The sequence below is a fragment of the Ruditapes philippinarum genome, unplaced genomic scaffold (assembly GCF_026571515.1).
Source record: "Ruditapes philippinarum isolate M1 unplaced genomic scaffold, ASM2657151v2 ctg2025_1_1_1_1, whole genome shotgun sequence".
Taxonomy (NCBI): domain Eukaryota; kingdom Metazoa; phylum Mollusca; class Bivalvia; order Venerida; family Veneridae; genus Ruditapes; species Ruditapes philippinarum.
The window spans coordinates 55,228-81,583 of NW_026867019.1; the positions used below are offsets into that span (position 1 = coordinate 55,228).

General features: G+C 34.5%; 1 protein-coding gene across 3 annotated transcripts in view; it reads left to right on the forward strand.

Moving 5' to 3' along the window:
- LOC132734510 (phospholipid scramblase 2-like) overlaps positions 1–26,356 on the forward strand; it is a 46,025-nt gene that overhangs the window by 11,344 nt on the left and 8,325 nt on the right. For 2 of the 3 annotated variants that reach the window (XM_060721270.1, XM_060721271.1), the window contains exons 3-10: positions 5,029–5,214; positions 5,522–5,656; positions 10,361–10,438; positions 11,012–11,088; positions 13,001–13,131; positions 17,498–17,618; positions 23,476–23,578; positions 26,118–26,176. In XM_060721270.1, the coding sequence (XP_060577253.1) occupies positions 5,029–5,214; positions 5,522–5,656; positions 10,361–10,438; positions 11,012–11,088; positions 13,001–13,131; positions 17,498–17,618; positions 23,476–23,578; positions 26,118–26,176 (890 nt within the window). Of the gene's footprint in view, positions 1–2,168; positions 2,326–5,028; positions 5,215–5,521; positions 5,657–10,360; positions 10,439–11,011; positions 11,089–13,000; positions 13,132–17,497; positions 17,619–23,475; positions 23,579–26,117; positions 26,177–26,356 lie in introns of those variants that run through there. The other variant, XM_060721272.1, reaches the window with a different exon arrangement.

Below are 26,356 nucleotides of genomic sequence, written 5' to 3' on the forward strand. Positions count from 1 at the left end.
AACCCTAAGTTATAACACTGGGGGTATGAATTATATATTACCAAAAGATTATAATACCAGGGGAATGATTTATATAACCCTAAGTTATAACACTGGGGGTATGAATTATATTACCAAAAGATTATAATACCAGGGGAATGATTTATATAACCCTAAGTTATAACACTGGGGGTATGAATTATATTACCAAAAGATTATAATACCAGGGGAATGATTTATATAACCCTAAGTTATAACACTGGGGGTATGAATTATATTACCAAAAAATTATAATACCAGGGGAATAATTTATATAACCCTAAGTTATAACACTGGGGGTATGAATTATATTACCAAAAGATTATAATACCAGGGGAATGATTTATATAACCCTAAGTTATAACACTGGGGGTATGAATTATATTACCAAAAGATTATAATACCAGGGGAATGATTTATATAACCCTAAGTTATAACACTGGGGGTATGGATTACATGACCCAAAGATTATAGTACCAGGGCATATTATTTATATAACCCTAAGTTAATAACATTGCAGGTATAACGTATATACTAAAAGATTACATTACATATAAATGTAATACCATTGGATATGTTTTATATAACCCCGAATAATATGGGCATGATTAATATAACCCTAAGGTGTTATCAAGTTAATTTAGAAATTATCATTACTTCCATGAATTCTTCAAGTATTGTTTGAGAAGTTTTTCACTTACATAATTTATGATGTCCCACTAGAAACTGTATGATAATGTAATTCAGCTTTACTATTGTATTAATTATATCCTTAATTTGTTTTGTGTAAATTTGATAAAACAAGATTTATATGTGGTATTATTATGTCAAGGATAGTTACTGAGTTTATCATTTGGCTAATTTTAATGACAAAATTGAGTTTTTTCTAGACAGATTCAATTTTCCTTGATGGGTGAGTAAAAATTATTGACAATTCAAACTTTTGACAAAAAGCCTAAACATTATAATTATTTTCAAATGATTATCTCCTAAAATGCATATAAATATTTCCCAAAGAACATTATAACTGGTACAATTAACATGGTATGCCACTGCAATTTGAGATATGTTCTGCTGATTTTTATCAGTAAAAATGCATATAGATCTATTGTTGAAATATTTAACACGGCAGAATTAGCTCGGTGTAAACAACATTTAAAATCTGGTAAGTATAAGTATACCGTAAAATTCCTATTAAACGCCCCCGGGGCTAAACATTTTCCAAAAGGGGGCTATTATTACAACACGTTTTTTCCAAAATCCAAACATCATTTGAAATGTGTTAGTAATAACATTAAAATGTGTTGATTTTGCAGCATTTGCCTCATATATAATTTATATACCAATTACATAAATGTTTGTAATCAACTACATGTAGAATATAGGAATAACTTGCTCTCTGATTGACTTATATGGATGACAAGTGTGAAGCATCAGCGTTTGAATTAAACACGGGCAGCTGAATTTGTGTATGACAGGAAACAATTACATGTATATTTGGTTATGTTTGTGAGAGATTTTCTCTCATTTTACCAATTTTAATACAAGTTTAGTGATTTTAATGCAAGAAATCAAACCATAGCAACAAATTATTTCCACTAAAAGAGAATCCTCAGTAAACTGGACGTATTTCAGAGGCCCAAATTTTTCCATTCTATTTTCTTTGGAAACAATTCCTCATAAATGGGGTACTCAGTATTCTGGATACTGGACAAAAAATTGAATAATTAGTCATTTGTCTATCCTTACCCCTGTAAAATAGAAGAATTTGTTTTATTATTATTACATCAAAATCAACTAAAAGCCGTTGCTCATAACAACATATTTCATCAAAAACCTCTCAGTGTTATTTAAACTTCATGACCAGGTCTTTTCTATTTGTAATTGACAGGTTAATAAAATCAAACAATACATACAGTACATTAAGTTTTCTATGCTGGCAAATTTCTATAGATAAAACCACTTACAATGTGTATTATATATGTCATTTATAAACCCAGAAGTTTAAAACTTATTTTGTGTAAACATTTAAACTAAAATACACTGAATTGATAGTGCATATCTTACAAGATAAAGAACTAATGCTACCTTTTTTTTTTCCCTCCTAAAATGTTAACATATATATCCGAAAAATGTAAAAAATTTAACATACAATATTGATTGAATCATGTGACCAAGTTGAGTCATTGGACTTTTGTATTTTCATATTGTGAAATCTTATTATCAACATTTTATTTATATATTTCTATTAAATCCTGAAACAGGATTTAACTAATGCAAGTGTTCTATATATAATAATGGAAAAAGGTATGTAATAAAGATAATAATGTACAGAATGATGTGTTATCAAGGGTAAAAATTTACCTTATTTCTTCACTAGAACATGTTTTATATTGTCTGCTACATTATAGTATATACTTAACATTATTATTGACTAGACATATATATAAGCAAAGTTTTTACATTTTACATGTATGTGTATTGTAACATGGGTACTAAAGATAAAATTAAAGTCTAAAAAGTAGGGTTTTTTTTCATTTTCACACATTAAGATTTTCCTGACATGTTGATGTTTTCAATTCTACTTTCATTTCTTTGTTTAACATTTTATTGCATATAGGGTTAGGAACTTAGGATATATTAATATCTATGAAATAAAACTTGGTATATTATTATCAGCTTATATGAGCCGTGTCATGACAACACCAACATAATGGGTTTGCGACCAGCATGGATCCAGACCAGCCTGCACATCTGCGCAGTCTGATTAGGATCCATGCTGTTTGCTGTCAGTTTTTCTACTTGTTATAGAGTTGTTAGTGAACAGCATTTATCCTGGTCTGGATCCATGCTGGTCACAAACCCATTATGTTGGTTTTGTGATGACACGGCTCCTCGTTGTGAACATAGTGTTACGGTCAAGGTTACAAAACTAAATATAGAAATATTTATTCCGGACAATAACTAGACTAACTTGAGTTAGCAATTGTAAACAAATTTAGTATTTAAGCAAACTAATGAGGAAACTTTGCTTGGGATAGATTTTGACCCCCTTTGATCAAAAATGGTTAGAAAAATGGTTTTTGAATGTAACAAGTTAGGAATGATATATTGTAATTTTAAACTTGGAAAATAGCAAGTTTATGAAGAGACCTACCTTGGGATTGCTGTTGCCCCCCTCTAGGTTTAAGGTCAAGATTACTGTTACTTAAGATAGAAAAATGGTTTCCAGAAAATAACTAAGGTGAGGAATAAAATATTATGATCAAACTTAGTTTATAGCAAGCTTATGTAGTGACCCTGTTTGGGATTGCTTTTCAGACCACTTATTTTTCAAAAAAAGAAGGTGGCAGATTGGGGTTTGAATCACCTTTAATAATCTTGTAGCCATAATCCTATTTATAAGATAGGTGAAACTGATTGTAGCCATAACCCTATTAATGACATAGGTGAAACTGCCTGTAGACATAAGCCTTTTTATAATATAATTGAAACTGCTTGTAGCCATATCCCTTTTTATAACATAGGTGAAACTATTTGTAACATGGGTGATACTGCATGTAGACATTACCCTATTTATAATATAGGTGAAACTGCTTGTAGCTATTACCCTATTTATAAGATATCTGAAACTGCATGTAGCCATAACCCTATCATAATTTATGTACTACAGATGTAATGGGTTATGTAATACAGAGGTAATGGGTTATGTTATACAGATGTAATGGGTTATATACTACAGATGTAATGGGTTATGTACTACAGATGTAATGGGTTATGTAATACAGATGTAATGGGTTATGTTATACAGATGTAATGGGTTATATACTACAGATATAATGGGTTATGTACTACAGATATAATGGGTTATGTACTACAGATGTAATGAGTTATGTACTACAGATGTAATGGGTTATGTTATACAGATGTAATGGGTTATGTTATACAGATGTAATGAGTTATGTACTACAGATGTAATGAGTTTTGTACTACAGATGTAATGGGTTATGTTATACAGATATAATGGGTTATGTACTACAGATGTAATGGGTTATGTACTACAGATATAATGGGTTATGTTATACAGATGTAATAGGTTATGTACTACAGATGTAATGGGTTATGTTATACAGATGTAATGGGTTATGTTCTACAGATGTTATGGGTTAAGTTATACAGATGTAATGGGTTATGTACTACAGATGTAATGAGTTATGTTATACAGATGTAATGGGTTATGTTACACAGCTGTAGTGGGTTATGTTACACAGCTTTAATAGGTTATGCACTACAGATGTAATGGGTTATGTTATACAGATGCGTTATGTTATACAAATGTAATGGGTTATGTACTACAGATGTAATGGTTTATTTTATACAGATGTAATTATGGGTTATGTTTTACAGATGAGTTATGTTATACAAATGTAATGGGTTATGCTATACAGATGTAATGGGTTATGTAATATAGATGTAATGGCCTATGTTATACAGAAGAGTTATGTTATACAAATGTAATGCGTTATGTCATAAAGATGTAATGGGTTATGTAACACAGCTGTTATGGGTTATCTTACACAGCTGTAATGGGTTATGCACTACAGATGTAATTGGTTATGTTATACAGATGAGTTATGTTATACAAATGTAATGGGTTATGCTATACAGATGTAATGGGTTATGTTATACAGATGTAATTATTGGTTATGTTATACTGATGAGTTATGTTATACAAATGTAATGGGTTATGCTATACAGATGTAATGGGTTATGTTATACAGATGTAATTATTGGTTATGTTATACAGATGAGTTATGTTATACAAATGTAAAGGGTTATGCTATACAGATGTAATGGGTTATGTAATATAGATGTAATGGGTTATGTTATACAGAAGAGTTATGTTATACAAATGTAATGGGTTATGTAATACAGATGTGATGAGTTATGTAATACAGATGTAATGAGTTATTTAATAAAGATGAGTTATGAATAACTTTTATATTACAGGAGCACCACAACAACCAGCCTATGGTCAACCAGCATATGGCCAGCCACCACAAGGTTATGCTGGACAACCACAGTTTGGACAGGCTCCATATGGTGCACCACCAGGACAGGCTCCATATGGTGTCCCACCAGGACAGGCTCCATATGGTGCACCACCAGGACAGGCTCCATATGGTGCCCCACCAGGTTGGTATTTATGACATATATAGGAAAACACATTTAAGTTTTATTTAGTGAAACTTGGGTCTCTTCTCTAATTGAAAGATCATTATTGACTTCTCAAACAAATGTTCATCCCCCCCTCACACTCCCAATGTGGTGCTCTTGTAAAGCTTGAATATTTCAAGACAATTGGGCCTGTTATTACAAGTATTAGGTTAATACTTGGTAGATGTATTGGCTGCATTTTCATAACAAAACAATATTGCTATAAAAATATGAGGGAAAAAAACTGTTTAGAATTGTAATATAATTATATGTAATGTATTTATAGGAATGATACATGGTCAGCCAGCAGTAGGTCAGTGGATGGCCAGACCTGAGGGTATTCCAGGTTGTCCTCCTGGACTTGAATATCTCTGTCAGGTTGATCAACTCCTTGTTAAACAACAGATGGAGTTACTGGAAGGTATATTTTATATGAATAATCATTTTATTAGCTTGGGAAGGGTGTAAGTGTAAACAACTTAAGAGTTTATAAGTTTATAAGATTTATAAGTGTAAACAGCTCAGTTATTTCATTGAGTCATATCTTGGTGGTTGTTCCACCTTACCAGTTATTTCATTACCAGTTTTTCTAGATAACTAACCAATAATTACCAAACTACCAAATGACTGACCACATGATTTCTGTATCAGGGGTAAGAGACAAATGACTGACCACATGATTTCTTATCAGGAGTGAGAGACAAATGACTGACCACATGATTTCTGTATCAGGGGTCAGAGACAAATGACTGACCACATGATTTCTGTATCAGGGGTGAGAGGCAAATGACTGACCACATGATTTCTGTATCAGGGGTGAGAGGCAAATGACTGACCACATGATTTCTGTATCAGGGGTCAGAGACAAATGACTGACCACATGATTTCTGTATCAGGGGTGAGAGACAAATGACTGACCACATGATTTCTGTATCAGGGGTAAGAGACAAATGACTGACCACATGATTTCTGTATCAGGGGTAAGAGACAAATGACTTACCACATGATTTCTGTATCAGGGGTCAGAGACAAATGACTGACCACATGATTTCTGTATCAGGGGTCAGAGACAATGACTGACCACATGATTTCTGTATCATGGGTCAGAGACACATGACTGACCACATGATTTCTGTATCAGGGGTGAGAGACAAATGACTGACCACATGATTTCTGTATCAGGGGTGAGAGACAAATGACTGACCACATGATTTCTGTATCAGGGGTAAGAGACAAATGACTGACCACATGATTTCTGTATCAGGGGTAAGAGACAAATGACTGACCACATGATTTCTGTATCAGGGGTAAGAGACAAATGACTTACCACATGATTTCTGTATCAGGGGTAAGAGACAAATGACTGACCACATGATTTCTGTATCAGGGGTCAGAGACAAATGACTGACCACATGATTTCTGTATCAGGGGTCAGAGACAAATGACTGACCACATGATTTCTGTATCAGGGGTCAGAGACAAATGACTGACCACATGATTTCTGTATCAGGGGTCAGAGACAAATGACTGACCACATGATTTCTGTATCAGGGGTGAGAGACAAATGACTGACCACATGATTTCTGTATCAGGGGTGAGAGACAAATGACTGACCACATGATTTCTGTATCAGGGGTGAGAGACAAATGACTGACCACATGATTTCTGTATCAGGGGTCAGAGACAAATGACTGACCACATGATTTCTGTATCAGGGGTGAGAGACAAATGACTGACCACATGATTTCTGTATCAGGGGTGAGAGACAAATGACTGACCACATGATTTCTGTATCAGGGGTGAGAGACAAATGACTGACCACATGATTTCTGTATCAGGGGTCAGAGACAAATGACTGACCACATGATTTCTGTATCAGGGGTGAGAGACAAATGACTGACCACATGATTTCTGTATCAGGGGTGAGAGACAAATGACTGACCACATGATTTCTGTATCAGGGGTGAGAGACAAATGACTGACCACATGATTTCTGTATCAGGGGTGAGAGACAAATGACTGACCACATGATTTCTGTATCAGGGGTGAGAGACACATGACTGACCACATGATTTCTGTATCAGGGGTGAGAGACAAATGACTGACCACATGATTTCTGTATCAGGGGTGAGAGACAAATGACTGACCACATGATTTCTGTATCAGGGGTCAGAGACAAATGACTGACCACATGATTTCTGTATCAGGGGTCAGAGACAAATGACTGACCACATGATTTCTGTATCAGGGGTAAGAGACAAATGACCAGTAAATTGTGAGATTAATTGTCATTGAAGAAATTTCCCCTTGTCCGAAGATCGACTCCACAATCCCGGGATAACAAATTCCATGCTGTCTTTATTGGGCTAAACGGGTGAACAAAATGTCGCAGTATTTCTATAATTGGTCAAGTTCAATTTGGCTTCAAATCACTTGCCCCTCATAGCTGTAGGTTCCAGTCCTACCAGGCACTTGCCCCTCATAGCTGTAGGTTCCAGTCCTACCAGGCACTTGCCCCTCATAGCTGTAGGTTCCAGTCCTACCAGGCACTTGCCCCTCATAGCTGTAGGTTCCAGTCCTACCAGGCACTTGCCCCTCATAGCTGTAGGTTCCAGTCCTACCAGGCACTTGCCCCTCATAGCTGTAGGTTCCAGTCCTACCAGGCACTTGCCCCTCATAGCTGTGGGTTCCAGTCCTACCAGGCACTTGCCCCTCATAGCTGTAGTTCCAGTCCTACCAGGCAACTTGCCCTCATAGCTGTAGGTTCCAGTCCTACCAGGCACTTGCCCCTCATAGCTGTAGGTTCCAGTCCTACCAGGCACTTGCCCCTCATAGCTGTAGGTTCCAGTCCTACCAGGCACTTGCCCCTCATAGCTGTAGGTTCCAGTCCTACCAGGCACTTGCCCCTCATAGCTGTAGGTTCCAGTCCTACCAGGCACTTGCCCCTCATAGCTGTGGGTTCCAGTCCTACCAGGCACTTGCCCCTCATAGCTGTAGGTTCCAGTCCTACCAGGCACTTGCCCCTCATAGCTGTAGGTTCCAGTCCTACCAGGCACTTGCCCCTCATAGCTGTAGGTTCCAGTCCTACCAGGCACTTGCCCCTCATAGCTGTAGGTTCCAGTCCTACCAGGCACTTGCCCTCATAGCTGTAGGTTCCAGTCCTACCAGGCACTTGCCCCTCATAGCTGTAGGTTCCAGTCCTACCAGGCACTTGCCCCTCATAGCTGTAGGTTCCAGTCCTACCAGGCACTTGCCCCCTCATAGCTGTAGTTCCAGTCCTACCAGGCACTTGCCCCTCATAGCTGTAGGTTCCAGTCCTACCAGGCACTTGCCCCTATAGCTGTAGGTTCCAGTCCTACCAGGCACTTGCCCCTCATAGCTGTAGGTTCCAGTCCTACCAGGCACTTGCCCCTCATAGCTGTAGGTTCCAGTCCTACCAGACACTTGCCCCTCATAGCTGTAGGTTCCAGTCCTACCAGACACTTGCCCCTCATAGCTGTAGGTTCCAGTCCTACCAGACACTTGCCCCTCATAGCTGTAGGTTCCAGTCCTACCAGACACTTGCCCTCATAGCTGTGGGTTCCAGTCCTACCAGGCACTTTGCCCCTCATAGCTGTGGGTTCCAGTCCCTACCAGGCACTTGCCCCTCATAGCTGTAGGTTCCAGTCCTACCAGGCACTTGCCCCTCATAGCTGTGGGTTCCAGTCCTACCAGGCACTTGCCCTCATAGCTGTGGGTTCCAGTCCTACCAGGCACTTGCCCCTCATAGCTGTAGGTTCCAGTCCTACCAGGCACTTGCCCTCATAGCTGTAGGTTCCAGTCCTACCAGACACTTGCCCCTCATAGCTGTAGGTTCCAGTCCTACCAGGCACTTGCCCTCATAGCTGTAGGTTCCAGTCCTACCAGGCACTTGCCCCTCATAGCTGTAGGTTCCAGTCCTACCAGGCACTTGCCCCTCATAGCTGTAGGTTCCAGTCCTACCAGACACTTGCCCCTCATAGCTGTAGGTTCCAGTCCTACCAGGCACTTGCCAATCATAGGCTGTAGGTTCCAGTCCTACCAGGCACTTGCCCCTCATAGCTGTAGGTTCCAGTCCTACCAGACACTTGCCCCTCATAGCTGTAGGTTCCAGTCCTACCAGACACTTGCCCCTCATAGCTGTAGGTTCCAGTCCTACCAGGCACTTGCCCATCATAGCTGTAGGTTCCAGTCCTACCAGGCACTTGCCCATCATAGCTGTAGGTTCCAGTCCTACCAGGCACTTGCCAATCATAGCTGTAGGTTCCAGTCCTACCAGGCACTTGCCCCTCATAAGCTGTAGGTTCCAGTCCTACCAGACACTTGCCCCTCATAGCTGTAGGTTCCAGTCCTACCAGGCACAAATCACTTGCCCTCATAGCTGTAGGTTCCAGTCCTACCAGGCACTTGCCCCTCATAGCTGTAGGTTCCAGTCCTACCAGGCACTTGCCCCTCATAGCTGTAGGTTCCAGTCCTACCAGGCACTTGCCCCTCATAGCTGTAGGTTCCAGTCCTACCAGGCACTTGCCCCTCATAGCTGTAGGTTCCAGTACTACCAGGCACTTGCCCCTCATAGCTGTAGGTTCCAGTCCTACCAGACACTTTGGAATCATGTGAGGAAGTTATTCAGCTAGCTTACAGAACATCGTTGGTTCTACTAAGGTGCTTGTCCATGCCTGAAATAATGCATGGAGGGGCACCTGAGGTGTTTCTCCACTTTTAAAGCTGTAGAGTAGCAATTTGACTTTTACAGTGTTGGTGCAATGTAATCTACCACCCTCCAGCTCACAAAAAAATATAGTTAGTAGTTTTCTTATTGTGAACCTAAATTTAGTTCCCTAAGTGTTTTATTACTGTGAAGTCTCATAATTTAATGTAGTTAAGTATTTTCATGTTTGTGAACAGATTAATTGTCACAATGAATATTCTATTTATATAATGACATAAAGATGATATTTGTTGTTTAATGAAATGTCTGTATTTATATCTTGATATATATACTTGACATGATATTCAACAATAAAGTTTATTTTTTGATTGTCCAGTTGTATTTATGTTTTATGGATGTTTCTGATTAATAATCTATTGTATATTTATTTCCTTTCAGCTTTCACTGGGTTCGAGACGTCCAACAAATATAAAGTACAGAACAGTATGGGGCAACAGGTGTATTTTGCAGCTGAAGGTTTTATATTATTTTATAATTCTTTGTTAACAGTAGTAGTATTAATCAAGGTTCAAAAATGAGGATAAAAATCTATTTTCTGAATATTGTCTTAGTTGAGTATCAGTTATACATTTTATATACCTGTCACAGCTATATATGTTGCTTCAAAAAAACTTTTTTAAGGCCTTTCTTAAAAATATATCTGTTTGCTATTGCCGTCTGACTTGCTGAAAATAGCCAGGGTAAACACATTTTAATAGGAAAACATGCATGTAGAGTGTGATATCATAAAGGTTGATAATTCATGAGAGCATCCCATGCATAAATTAGGATGTAATTATAAAAAGTATTTACATAAAGACCAACCAGGGTAGGGATAATCCTTACGTCACACAGTTAAAACCCTCTGCAAAAGTTTGGTGAATGCATAAATAGATTGCATAAGAATGTAGCATTTGGTAACTCTCTACAAAGTTCTGGAAATTGTTTGGTCACAGTTATAGATAGGTTACACGAGAATGTAGCATTGTCTCATAATGGAACAGGATATTTATAATAGACAAATATAAATACATGAACTATTTTTTACAGAATCTGACATGTGTATGAGACAGTGCTGTGGTCCACAGAGAGGATTTACTATCCATATTACAGACAATGCTGGCCAGGTTTGTTATGTTATAGTTAATATTTACATCGTTACTTTGACTGTATTAAAACTGAAAGTAATATTAACATTGTTACTTTGACTGTATTACAACTGAAGTTAATATTTACATTGTTACTTGACTGTATTACAACTGAAGTAAATATTTACATTGTTTACTTTGACTGTATTACAACTGAAGCTAATATTTACATTGTTACTTTGAACTGTATTAAAACTGAAGTTAATATTAACATTGTTACTTTGACTGTATTACAACTGAAGTTAATATTTACATTGTTACTTTGACTGTATTACAACTGTAGTTAATATTTACATTGTTACTTGACTGTATTAAAACTGAAGTTAATATTTACATTGTTACTTTGACTGTATTAAAACTGAAGTTAATATTTACATTGTTATTTTGACTGTATTAAAACTGAAGTTAATATTTACATTGTTACTTTGACTGTATTAAAACTGAAGTTAATATTTACATTGTTACTTTGACTGTATTAAAACTGAAGTTAATATTTACATTGTTACTTGGACTGTATTAAAACTGAAGGTAATATTTACATTGTTACTTTGACTGTATTACAACTGAAGTTAATATTTACATTGTTACTTGGACTGTATTAAAACTGAAGTTAATATTTACATTGTTACTTGGACTGTATTACAACTGTAGTTAATATTTACATTGTTACTTGGACTGTATTAAAACTGTAGTTAATATTTACATTGTTACTTGGACTGTATTACAACTGAAGGAAATATTTACATTGTTACTTGGACTGTATTACAACTGAAGGAAATATTTACATTGTTACTTTGACTGTATTACAACTGTAGTTAATATTTACATTGTTACTTTGACTGTATTACAACTGTAGCTAATATTTACATTGTTTCTTGGACTGTATTACAACTGAAGGTAATTTTAACATTGTTACTTGGACTGTATTACAACTGTAGCTAATATTTACATTGTTACTTGGACTGTATTACAACTGTAGCTAATATTTACATTGTTACTTGGACTGTATTACAACTGAAGCTAATATTTACATTGTTACTTTGACTGTATTACAACTGTAGCTAATATTTACATCGTTACTTGGACTGTATTAAAACTGAAGCTAATATTTACATTGTTACTTTGACTGTATTACAACTGTAGCTAATATTTACATTGTTACTTGGACTGTATTACAACTGTAGCTAATATTTACATTGCTTACTTGGACTGTATTACAACTGTTACTTTGAGCCTAATATTTACATTGCTTAATATTTACATTGTTACTTTGACTGTATTACAACTGTAGCTAATATTTACATTTGTTACTTGGACTGTATTACAACTGTACATTTACATTGTTACTTGGACTGTATTACAACTGTAGCTAATATTTACATTGTTACTTACTTGGACTGTATTAACAACTGTAGCTAATATTTACATTGTCTACTTGGACTGTATTGGACTGTATTACAACTGTAGCTAATATTTACATTGTTACTTGGACTGTATTAAAACTGTAGCTAATATTTACATTGTTACTTGGACTGTATTACAACTGTAGTTAATATTTACATTGTTACTTGGACTGTATTACAACTGTAGCTAATATTTACATTGTTACTTGGACTGTATTAAAACTGTAGCTAATATTTACATTGTTACTTGGACTGTATTACAACTGTAGCTAATATTTACATTGTTACTTGGACTGTATTAAAACTGTAGTTAATATTTACATTGTTACTTTGACTGTATTACAACTGTAGCTAATATTTACATTGTTACTTGGACTGTATTAAAACTGAAGGTAACATTTACTTTTTATTATCAGTCATCATTGAATTTGTTAATTATTTTAATATAATAGAGATTAATTACATGAGTAAATGGTACATATTTTCAGGAAGTTATTCGTGTAACTAGAGAGTTTAAATGTTGTGTTGGTTGTCCGTGGTTTGCATGTAATGATTCCTGGGCACATGTTGTACAGATAGAAGCACCTGTTGGACAAATTGTTGGATATGTGAAACAAAGGTAAGTCAGTGTGTTGGATATGTGAAACAAAGGTAAAGTCAGTGTGTTGGATATGTGAAACAAAGGTAAAGTCAGTGTGTTGGATATGTGTAACAAAGGTAAAGTCAGTGTGTTGGATATGTGAAACAAAGGTAAAGTCAGTGTGTTGGATATGTGTTACAAAGGTAAAGTCAGTTTGTTGGATATGTGAATCAAAGGTAAAGTCTGTTTGTTGGATATGTGTAACAAAGGTAAAGTCTGTGTGTTGGATATGTGAATCAAAGGTAAAGTCAGTTTGTTGGATATGTGAATCAAAGGTAAAGTCAGTTTGTTGGATATGTGTAACAAAGGTAAAGTCAGTGTGTTGGATATATGTAACAAAGGTAAAGTCAGTGTGTTGGATATGTGAATCAAAGGTAAAGTCTGTTTGTTGGATATGTGTAACAAAGGTAAAGTCAGTGTGTTGGATATGTGAATCAAAGGTAAAGTCTGTTTGTTGGATATGTGTAACAAAGGTAAAGTCAGTGTGTTGGATATGTGAATCAAAGGTAAAGTCAGTGTGTTGGATATGTGAAACAAAGGTAAAGTCAGTTTGTTGGATATGTGAAACAAAGGTTAAAGGTCTGTTTGTTGGATATGTGTAACAAAGGTAAAGTCAGTGTGTTGGATATGTGAAACAAAGGTAAAGTCTGTTGTTGGATATGTGAAACAAAGGTAAAGTCAGTGTGTTGGATATGTGAAACAAAGTAAAGTCTGTTTGTTGGATATGTTGTAACAAAGGTAAAGTCAGTGTGTTGGATATGTGAAACAAAGGTAAAGTCAGTGTGTTGGATATGTGTAACAAAGGTAAAGTTAGTGTGTTGGATATGTGAAACAAAGGTAAAGTCAGTTTGTTGGATATGTGTAACAAAGGTAAAGTTTAGTGTGTTGGATATGTTGAAACAAAGGTAAAGTCAGTTTGTTGGATATGTGAAACAAAGGTAAAGAATATTTTCAGTTTGTTGATATGTGTAAAGTTTTGTTGGATTGTGAAACAAAAAGGTTAAGTTCTGTTTGTTGGCATATGTGAAACAAAGGTAAAGTCAGTTGTGTTGGATATGTGAAACAAAGGTAAAGTCAGTTTGTTGGATATGTGAAAACAAAGGTAAAGTCAGATATTTCAAAGGTAAAGTCTTTTGGATATGTAGTAAACAAAGGTAAAGTCAGTTTGTTTGGATATGTGAAACAAAGGGTAAAGTCAGTTTTGTTGGATATGTAAACAAAGGTAAAGTCTGTTTGTTGTATATGTGAAACAAAGGTAAAGTCAGTTTGTTGGATATGTGAAACAAAGGTAAAGTCAGTTTGTTGGATATGTGAAACAAAGGTAAAGTCAGTGTGTTGGATATGTGAAACAAAGGTAAAGTCATTTTGTTTGTATATGTGAGACAAAGGTAAAGTCAGTTTGTTGGATATGTGAATCAAAGGTAAAGTCAGTTTGTTGGATATGTGAAACAAAGGTAAAGTCTGTTTGTTGGATATGTGAAACAAAGGTAAAGTCAGTTTGTTGGATATGTGAAACAAAGGTAAAGTAAGAGTGTTGGATATGTGAAACAAAGGTAAAGTCAGTGTGTTGGATATGTGTAACAAAGGTAAAGTCAGTTTGTTGGATATGTGAAACAAAGGTAAAGTCAGTTTGTTGGATATGTGAAACAAAAATAAAGTCAGTTTGTTGAATATGTGAAACAAAGGTAAAGTCAATGTGTTGGATTTGTTAAACTTAAGTAAAGTCTGTTAAACTAAAATAAAGTCAGTTTGTTGGGTGTGGTAAACTAAGGTAATGTGAGTTTAACAAAGGTAATGTTAGTTATTTTGGATGTGTTAAACTCGGGTAGTCTGTTTGTTGGATGTATTTAACTAACTTAAAGTGTCTTCTGTGAGTTTGTTGGATGTAAACTAAGATAAGGTCAGTTAAACAAAAGAAAAGTGAGTTTGTTAGTTGTGTTTCACTAAGGTAAAGTGAGTTTAATGAATGTGTTAAACTAATTTTAATTGAGTTTATTGGATGTGTTAAACCGAGGAAAAGTGAGTTTATTTGATGAAGTCAATTTAAAAAAGGTTATGTTAGTTATTTAGGATGTTTAAACTTATGTAAAGTCTGTTTGTTGGATATGTGTTAAACTAAGGTAAAAGGGGCGTCCGTGGCAGAGTGGTTAAGGTTGTTGACTTCAAACCACTTGCCCCTCAACGCTGTGGGTTCGAATCCCTACAGGGACTTGGATTCTTTCATGTGAGGAAGCTATCCAGCTAGCTTACGGAACGTCGGTGGTTCTACTCAGGTGCCTGTTCATGCCTGACATAATGCAATGAAGGGCACCTGAGGTCTTCCTCCACCAGTAAAGCTGGAACGTCGAGATATGACCAATACTGTGTTGATGTGACGTAAACCCCCCCCCCCCCCCCAAAAAAAAAACACAAACAAACGCAAAATAAGCAATGGTAAAGTGAGATTGTTGGTTGGGTTAAACTTAGATAAAGTAAAAAATTTTTTCTCTATATATTTTTTGGATATGTTAAACATATGTATTTATGTTAGTGTCAAATGCAATTTCCAGGGTTCCCACGCTGTCCGGGAAAACGGGAAATGTCCGTGAATTTGAAAACACTAGCTCCCGGCCTTGAAAAGTCCGGGAATTAGTGTTGATACAGAAAAAAGTCCGGGAAGGTACGGGAATTAGTCTGGAAAAGGGGAGGTAAATCAAACAACCAAAATGGCGGTCTTAGCACAGTATATTGATTTCCGCATCTTGAATGTTGATGATTTTTCGATTTACAAGTGTTTTAAGAGGCCAATTTTGACATTTATGAGATTTAACATTTATTTTCTGGTTACTATGGCGGTTTTGTTTGGAAAATCTTATAAGACAGTCACAAATCGACCTCAAGTTTGCTTGATTGGCCTGTGCTCAAAGCACATGAAAAAGGTGAAAGCTCACAGGTATGGTTGTTTCCTTGGGCAATGTTTTTTATCCTAATTGCTCCCAACCATGCTAAAAGCCAAAGGTATATCAATATAAAATTAACAACAGTATTACATACAGGGCGTCCATTAATGGAAGTTTGGGAGTCATTTACTCCCTGATTTTGGTTTGTGACTTCTTTAAGTTCTACTTTTCCTTCTTTACCTATATAATGTGACTTCCAATATCAGAGATTTTGCAGTGTCTGACTTCCAAATTTTGGAACTTTGTGGAAGCCCTGATTACATACATGAACTATTGTAAAGGCAGAGCACAGCCAATTGGCCACACGGGTAGCACGAAATACCAAAGTATAGCCAATATATACTAAAAATAATGTGTTGTACTAATAAAATTGTGTTTTAATCATGAATACAATATACAATTTCACTAAGATGTAATCAAACATACCTAAATATACATTTTTGAACACCGCCCCCCTCCCGTAGCACTGACTTAAGCAGAATACAACATTTAAACATTAAAGTTGTGAAATTTTGAATGTGGAATCACCTGCAGGCAGTTTTCATAATTATACCATTCAGTGTGACATGCTTTTGCCATTCTTTGAAGCCTTTAAGTGGACTGAGGTCAAATGTGTGGTAACTTATTTAATAAGTACTATGAATATCTGGTCAAAATGTGATCCCTTGAAAGCATTAAAAACAGCAAAATTACATGAAAATGGCACACAACCTGCAAAAACAGTTGCTGTCACAAAGTACATTTCATTATTTATAGACACTGAATGTATTTCTTAGATAGAGTTAGATTTATGTCATGAACTATATGTATTATATTGGTGTTGCTAAACATTACCATGAGCATATTCAAAGGACAAAAAAATCAAATAGCTTGAAATTTTATCTTCTAAAAAGTCCTTAAAAAATCAAAAAAGGTCCTTGATAAGTCCTGGAAAAGTCCTTAAATTTTCAAAATATCTAAGAGTGGGAACCCTGAATTTCACATGTATATTAATATTGTCATAGAAATGTACTTTTGAAAGACTACACACATTATTAATAGTATATAGCATGACAAATATTTTGTTTCTAGAAAGAAAATAAAAGGATACCATGTAACAATTTATTTTGGCAAATCTTTCAAAGCAATATGAAATGAAGCACTGCTGAATTATGTTTATAAATTGTCAATAATAAATATAATAAATGTATATATAAAAAATGAGTAATTTAATGAACATAGAAATGTTTTGTGGAACAGGTTAAAGTATAGTCATAGTAGACCTGGTATATCATTGAGCACATATTTTATAATGTATTGCTTTTGTATTATTTAGACAAAGCTGTATTGAACCACATTACATTTTATGTAGACCTGGTATGTAATTGAGCACATACTTTATAATGTATTGTTTTTGTATTATTTAGACAAAGCTGTATTGAACCACATTACATTATTTGTAACGCTGAACATGAAGAGGTGTTTTCTATGACAGGACCTTGTTGCATTATACAAGGACCATGTTGTACCTGGGACCAAGATTTCATTGTAAGTACCTAAAATATAATAGCATGTAGTATTATGTCACTGTTTATCTGTCCATCTGTCTGTCAGTAGGCAAGTTCCTGTCTCATTTTTAGCTCGACTATACAAAGTATATGGAGAGCTGTCCTACTCGCCCCGGTGTCGGCGTCAGCGTCCAGATTTCAGATTAAAGTTTTGGTGCAGTAAAATATTTTTCACTATAACTTTGTCATTTCTTAAAGGGAAAGACAAGGTTAGAATAAAAACTTGATTTCAGAAAAAGAATACTATAAAAAATAAATCTGCAAATTTTCTGCCGCCAAATAATAATATTAAGCGAATGATAACAAAATTTAAATCTCTAAATCACCGATTTCTACAAATCAGTCGGCGCGGCCATGTTTATGTATTGGCCGTATAAAAACAGGTGCGCGTGGTGTCAATTCCCCACATCTTTAGATTTATGATAAATCTAGTAGAATCGTAGCGAAATATTGATATAATAAAGTATTGACCAGACAAATTAATTTTCACAGGAGGTGTAATTTGCATAATTTATTGACACAATTGCTGGTTCTTACTACTTATGTCTAATACTGTGCATTGTCCATTTTAATTGTACCTAATTTGCACCAAATGTTCCTGTCACACTGTGTACTAACGATTTTTATTGCTCCTTGTATGCCTCTGTGCCGACAGACCTTTTGATCATGCACAATGTTGCCCTGATTGGTTAATCACCCTTGTCAAATATTCTAATGACGAAATAGTCATCTATTTTTTACGCTTTATCAGTGAACTGAATGACCTTAGGGGAAATTAAGTGTTATACTGTAAATTACAGCATTTCATAAAATAGCAACACATTTTTTTTTCAGTTACCAATACTCATTTTAAATATTAAGTAGATTTATGATGTTTTGTTTTAATAAATTAAATTTACGGTAGTAGAAATGCGTATCTGTGTGGGAAAGGGATTGGGTAAGTAGATAACAAATTTATCTCCCCTTGAACTTAGAATTTTCCTTAAAAAATACTAATTTTTACTGTTACTTCTTTATTTCTTAAGGGATCAACCTCATACTTCAAATATATGTACCTTATCATCATCCCCATCTTATGTGACAAGGTTCATAACCTTAGTACCAATATTTTCAGATTTATCTCCCCTTGAACTTAGATTTTTTTACTAGAAAAATGTTATTTTTTACTATAACTTTTTTAGTTTTAAAGGTATCTACCTCAAACTTCAAATACTTATCCTTATCATCAATTACATTTTATGTGACAATGTTCATAACTCTTGAAGCAATTTTTACACATTTATCTCTCTTTGAACTTAGGATTTTCTTTAAGAAATATTATAACTTCTTTACTTTTTAATGTATCTACTTCAAACTTCAAATATATATTTCTTATCATTACACACATGTTGTGTGACAAGGTTCATAACTCTAGCGTGACTATTTCTATAATTATTTCCCTTGATCTTGGAATTTATGTTAAGAAATGTTATTTTTTATCTATATCTTAATACATAATTGTACATAATTGATTTTTCTTTCATAGTTTTGTCCTCCTTACTGCGCCCGGTATTTTATTAGTCGAGCTTGGCTGTCTCCTGTGACAGCTCTTGTTCAGCCTGTTAAGGGTTCAAGTAATACTTGGGTCAATTGACATGTACATGTAGTGTCAAGGTTTAAGTTGTCTTACTACAAGCTTGAGGTCAAAGCTGCAGGCTAACAATTTCTTAGTTATTCTCTATCTTTTGAATAGTAAAAGGAAAGTATTATATCCCGACAAACATAGTTTTTGGGGGTTATATGGAAATCACTTTGTCCCGTCCTGTCCCATCTCAGGTACCAGTAGACATATTGATTTGAAATAAAGCAATATCAAAATCCGACTGTCTTCGTCAAGTTTTCTAGTTTGACATTATTACATAGAAAATATCCCTAAAAGTTTACCAAAATGGCTATAGCTTTATTGTTTACTAATGAATTGTATTCATACTTGGGCATAACAATCCTTTGGAATGTTCCTTCTAGTTGACCAGACTGACTTTTACCTTGAGTCCAAAATAACCTTGACCTTCAATTTTGATTATTGAATTTTGCTAATTTGTTGCTGTAAATGGCTAGAAATGTGTTATGTAAAAGATGGATTGATTGTCTTCATATTTAGACACAACATCTAATAGGACAATACCTTTATGAAAATTAAACTGACATTGACCTAGACTTTTAAATGACTTGATCTTGAAGGTGTAGTTATTGTATTCTCACTGTTTCTGCTATGATTGGCTGTACAACTTTATTGTTAGTATAAATTATGGAAATTATTAATACTTGGACAAACATGACATATCAATTCAAAATTACAATGCATTTGTGTGTGTGTGTCAAGTTTAATAACTCTGACAGTTTTAGTTTGATAAAATTGTGCGTCTTTATCTTATATCCCAAAAATATACAAAGTAGCTATAGCTGAGTTATTTATGAAAGAATTGTCCTCATTCTTGGACACAGCAGTCCTTGAGGATAGACCTTTAAGTTGATGAGTCTTACATTGATCTTGACTCATCAATGACCTTGACTTTAAAGGTCAAATCACTGTTGATTTTTTTTTGCTGTAACTGGCTATAACTTGATTATAATGTGGCCGGTCCCATCTCAGGGACCAGTAGAAAAATGATGCAGTCTTTAATAGTACTTTTGACCCTCAGCAATGAATTCTTAAGAAAGTATATCTATATATGAATGTTTAAAAAAAAGCAAAACAGGCAGCAAATATACAGCTTTTTACTGTATACAAGTAAGAAAAATCTGAGTAGAGATATTCACTTGAACTTGAAATATCAATGAAAATTGTGATGATGTGATTTGATGATGTCATAAAGAAGAATACATGATGTAAAGTGGCAAAATTAGTCAAAATGATATACAACCACAAAAAGACCTAAATAGAATTAGGGCTTGTTTTGCAGGTACGAAACAATTGCATTTCACTAATGAACACCTGTTGTTATGTTTTCAATTGTTGACATGCCACTCATGAAAAAATTGCTCTTGTGTTCATTATGTAAAATACATGTATATTTCCATCTTACATGCAAAACAAACATTTTCAAAATTTAATATCCTCAATTGATATACATGTATTTTGTGAATAGGATAATAGTATAAATATCGTGTCATGTGAGGATGATAGTACATGTATATGATTTTTACCCCTGTAAATTTATGTGCACATCTGCTAACAACTTGGTAAATATTAACTTTCTCTGGTTAACACTCATAGTGGCTATATGTGGACTTTCAAAAGACATTGCTTATGGTTGCTTTATGTGGACTGAACATGGTTGCTATATGTGGACTTAAGCGGTTGCTCTAATACTGCGAATTCACATATATTCGTGGGCATAAAATTTGGTGGTTTTGTCAAAACGGACCTTTTGGTGGGTTATTAAATTCGTGGATTTTCATTTTCTTGTAAAAAAAAAATATAACCTAATGTAAAGTTATCTTACAATTAATCGTCACGCATTTTTACTTACCACATGAACATATCTTTATGTATCACACAGCGCTTGTCAATAATCTAATCCTTGCCTCTAGGCATAACATAAAGATAACAGTTACTGCCGATAATTGACCGCAATTAACACATCTAGATGACATGATATGCAGCTCCATTGTACACACTGCCCCTGTGATTCGCCGATGTAAACATTGCATAATTTATACGACCCCTGACACGTTTTAACCAGCGAGTTTAAATAGTTTACACCCTGAATCAGTCTTACTTTGTTTGACAGTAACTACACGCAACATCACATCGACTGTGTTAATTAACATGCATATAAATTAAAGTGAGTAAATAAAACAAGATTGTGCAGATATATTAAGAAGTCAGCAGCGTATTTGATGTTTACGATCAAAGGATGTACAATTCATCCGTTTTAGTTAGTGATTGTTTATTATTTTTAGCTCGACTATTCGATAAGAATAAGTAGAGCTATTGCAGTCACCCGAGCGTCGGCGTCGGCGTAACCACTTATGTTAAAGTTTTTGTAATAGTTCAAATATTTTCAAAGTCCATTGACATATGGCTTTGAAACTTTGCACACTTGTTCACCATCATGACCCCAACCTGTAGACAGGAGGAGGTAACTCTATCAAGCATTTTGACAGAATTATGCCCCTTTTTCGACTTAGAATTTACGTTAAAGTTTTTGTTAATAGTTCAAATATTTTCAAAGTCCATTGACATATGGCTTTGAAACTTTGCACACTTGTTCACCATCATGACCCCAACCTGTAGACAGGAGGAGGTAACTCTATCAAGCATTTTGACAGAATTATGCCCCTTTTTCGACTTAGAATTTACGTTAAAGTTTTTGTAATAGTTCAAATATTTTCAAAGTCCATTGACATATGGCTTTGAAACTTTGCACACTTGTTCACCATCATGACCCCAACCCGAAGACAGGAGGAGGTAACTCTATCAAGCATTTTGACAGAATTATGCCCCTTTTTCGACTTAGAATTTACGTTAAAGTTTTTGTAATAGTTCAAATATTTTCAAAGTCCATTGACATATGGCTTTGAAACTTTGCACACTTGTTCACCATCATGACCCCAACCTGAAGACAGGAGGAGGTAACTGTATCAAGCATTTTGACAGAATTATGCCCTTTTTTCGACTTAGAATTTACGTTAAAGTTTTTGTAATAGTTTCAAATATTTTCAAAGTCCATTGACATATGGCTTTGAAACTTTGCACACTTGTTCAACATCATGACCCCAACCTGTAGACAGCAGGAGGTAACTCTATTAAGCATTTTGACAGAATTATGCCCTTTTTCGACTTAGAATTTACGTTAAAGTTTTTTGTAATAGTTCAAATATTTTCAAAGTCCATTGACATATGGCTTTGAAACTTTGCACGCTTGTTCAACATCATGACCCCAACCTGTAAACAGGAGGAGGTAACTCTATCAAGCATTTTGACAGAATTATGCCCCTTTTTCGACTTAGAATTTACGTTAAAGTTTTTGTAATAGTTCAAATATTTTCAAAGTCCATTGACATATGGCATTGAAACTTTGCACACTTGTTCACCATCATGACCCCAACCTGTAAACAGGAGGAGGTAACTGTATCAGGCATTTTTTTTACTATCAAGCACTAAGAATAGTCGAGCATGCTGTCCTACCGACAGCTCTTGTTTATGTACTTAACTTACGACATTAATATCAAAGATTTCTTTGATTCTATTTACAATTAATAAGAGCAAACTGACAATTTATATTAGCGCTAATTATTGCACTGGTTTCCCATTTTTAATTGATTATGTCAAGTTTTCTGAATAACACAATCAAGTAGCCTACAACAATTAAGCAGTCTCAGTTATGTGTATATACGACCAAATTCAGTTTGCTTTTAAGTTTCTAAAATATTGCAAACCTAAACTATTTATAGATTTAATCTGTCACTAACCTGATCATAGGTATACCATCATAACACAGTAATCGACCGGAAAAGCTGCGACGCATGTATGGAACAGAAACATGATCAGAAGTAATTGTTGGGATAAAATTTCGTCGGATCTTAAATTCGTGGATCACGAAAAGCGCGAAAATTCGTGCCCCACGAATAATAATGATTTTACAGTATTATATGGACTTAAGATGGTTGCGATATATGGACTTTAGATAGACACCACTAATGGCTGCTGCGCCTGATATGTCAATAAATGAATAGTAGAATTTACAGTCAACATACATGTATGTAGAATAATGTTTAATTAGTGAATTTGTCAATAGCATGAAACTTACATTTCCATAACATACCCTCACTTGTGTTACTTTTTATGATAGGTGAATTCTAAAGATGGCCAGACAGAAGTTGGAAAGATCAGCAAACAGTGGAGTGGTTTACTGAGGGAATATTTCACTGATGCTGACAACTTTGGTATCTCATGTAAGAAACTTGATCTTTACTTTATAATTTCAACATTCTTTCCTTATGACATTTCCTTTTCCCAGTTTATATTTTCATAATGAGATATTAATATTAGATTGAAAGTGAGATAATAGGTTTAGATTGATGTTGAGATATCTAGTTTAGATTGAAAGTGAAATAATAAGATTATTTTGAAAGTGAGATATATGGTTTACATTGATAGTTATATATTAAGATTATATTGAAAGTGAGCTATTAAGTTTTGATTGACTGTGAGATATTAGGTTTATACTGATAGTGAGATATTATGATTATATTGAAAGTGAGATATTAGGTGTATACTGATAGTGAGATATTAAGATTATATTGAAAGTGAGATATAAAGTGTATACTGATAGTGAGATATTAAGATTATATTGATAGTGAGATATTAGGTGTGTATTGATAGTGAGATATTAAGATTATATTGATAGTGAGATATTAGGTGTGTATTGATAGTGAGATATTAAGATTATATTCAGGGCTCATCCTGGGGGGAAATTTTAGGGAGAAGTGACGACCTCGCGAAAATTAGGGAGAAGGGAAACAACCCAATGTGTATGCATTAACATGCATGGCTATACATCCTTTAATTATAATATAAACACAATTAACATCACTTATAATATTTCTCCAGTTTATTAATTAATAGAAGATTAATTAATAGTAGTATTAATTAAAAGTAGATTAATTATTTAGTAGTAGATCAGGCAATGGCATCTAAATGTTTTGAGCTGCATATATGAATATAAAAAATTATTTTTGATATCTATTGATCAACTATTTATAAGCTTTCTCTAAATATGTGTTTATATATTTTCATGTACATTTGTTGATAATAATGTGTAAGAAAAGTTATGATTAAATCAATTTCATATTTTTTACTTTACTTTCTTCACCTTTAAAAGTAGATGAAGTGACATTGGATATTGATTAATAATATCTGTTCTATTATGTTCTGGTAACAGAAATTTCTCTCACAGTCCTAAATGTTGTAATGTCAGATTTATATGCATATAATTATGCTTATAAAACAATTTTCAAACATCAAAGAATATGTAAAATATGTACTGCAAACATTTGTGCACATTATATTTGATCACTAAAATTACATACATTCATTTCTTATTGAAAAATTTGACTGAGAAATTGTAGAAAATTAATTTCTAATTACCTCCCTTTATTTTCATGAAATGTTAAATTCGGTAATATCTTTATAAATAATGCTTTTTAAAATTTACAATATTGATAAATCTTAATCTGAGCGTCATATTTACGAATTTATTTTGAAACAATAAGAACACTTCTTTCCAGACAAATGTTGTTGTTATATGCACGTTACATGATATACGACCGATATGTCTAGTTAAGCCGGGATGTATTGCCCACGTGCGTAAACTGTGTCAAATTTGGCATTTCTACAAAGAGAACAATGCCAAACACCCCTACTGTCTACAACATACCAATCGCAAGATAATCTTAGATTTTTGCGAATTGGCTTTCTTAAATTTTCGCGTAGGTGTAACTATCAGAATCAGTAACTTTCTTACTGCTCGGTTTCGGCATTTCGCCTTGTAGCCATGACGTGAGCGACATAACAATTTTACAGTAAAAATTGATGTTAACAGACTGAAATCATTCAAAACTATGATTAAGTTTTTAATCTGGTCGCTGATCATTAATGAAATTGATTATTTTTAATTGACTAACAGTTTTGTGATAGCCGTGAAAAATCCATTGCACATCGCCTTTACTCGGGTTAAAAACCCACCATCGAAGTGCATCGTGTATATCAATTAGGGAAGATTGCACTTGTTTAGATAATCGGGGAAAAAACAATTTATAATTATCGCCAAATCCCGTATTAAACTCGCAAAACTATCACACAATTATACCGTTTCGGGCCGATGCTCTCATTATTTACTGTTTAGAGTAGGCGGTCTATCGCTTCGCTTACAGGTAGAAGGGTAGTATAAAGCGACGCTCTGATTGGATAATGATAATTAGCGGTCGTCATATGGGCGGATACAATCTCTGCTCTTTACATCGCTAAGTAATTACTATTTGGGAATTAAGATTTTATCGGCGATGTTGACTTCTCTTTGATCAATCGGAAGAGCGAAATTGGAATATACACGGCGAAGTTTTCGCCTGAATCGCCCTTCCGGATGAGCCCTGATATTGATAGTGAGATATTAGGTGTGTATTGATAGTGAGATATTATGATTATATTGATAGTGAGATATTAGGTGTGTATTGATAGTGAGATATTAAGATTATATTGATAGTGAGATATTAGGTGTGTATTGATAGTGAGATATTAAGATTATATTGGTAGTGAAATATTAGGTTTAGATTGATAGTGAGATATTAGGTTTAGATTGATAGTAAGATATTATGATTATATTGATAGTGAGATATTATGATTATATTGATAGTGAGAGTAAATATTAAACTATTTGTGGTTTATGTTTTGTTATCAACTTTGATAATATCTGGTATTGATGATTAATTTCAGTTCCGATGGATCTTGATGTCAAGTTGAAGGCAGTTATGTTAGGAGCTGTTTTCCTTATTGTAAGTTTCATTGTTTAGTGAATAATACAAGATACAAGAAAATTAAACCTATTTGACAGAAATGTTACTGATAATGAGGCAGAACCCAGGTTCGAACTTTCTCAGATCAAAATTGGCCCATCCCGGGGGTCCCTTGATCTGTATAGGCTTTATATAGGAAAACACATTTAGTTAGCATGT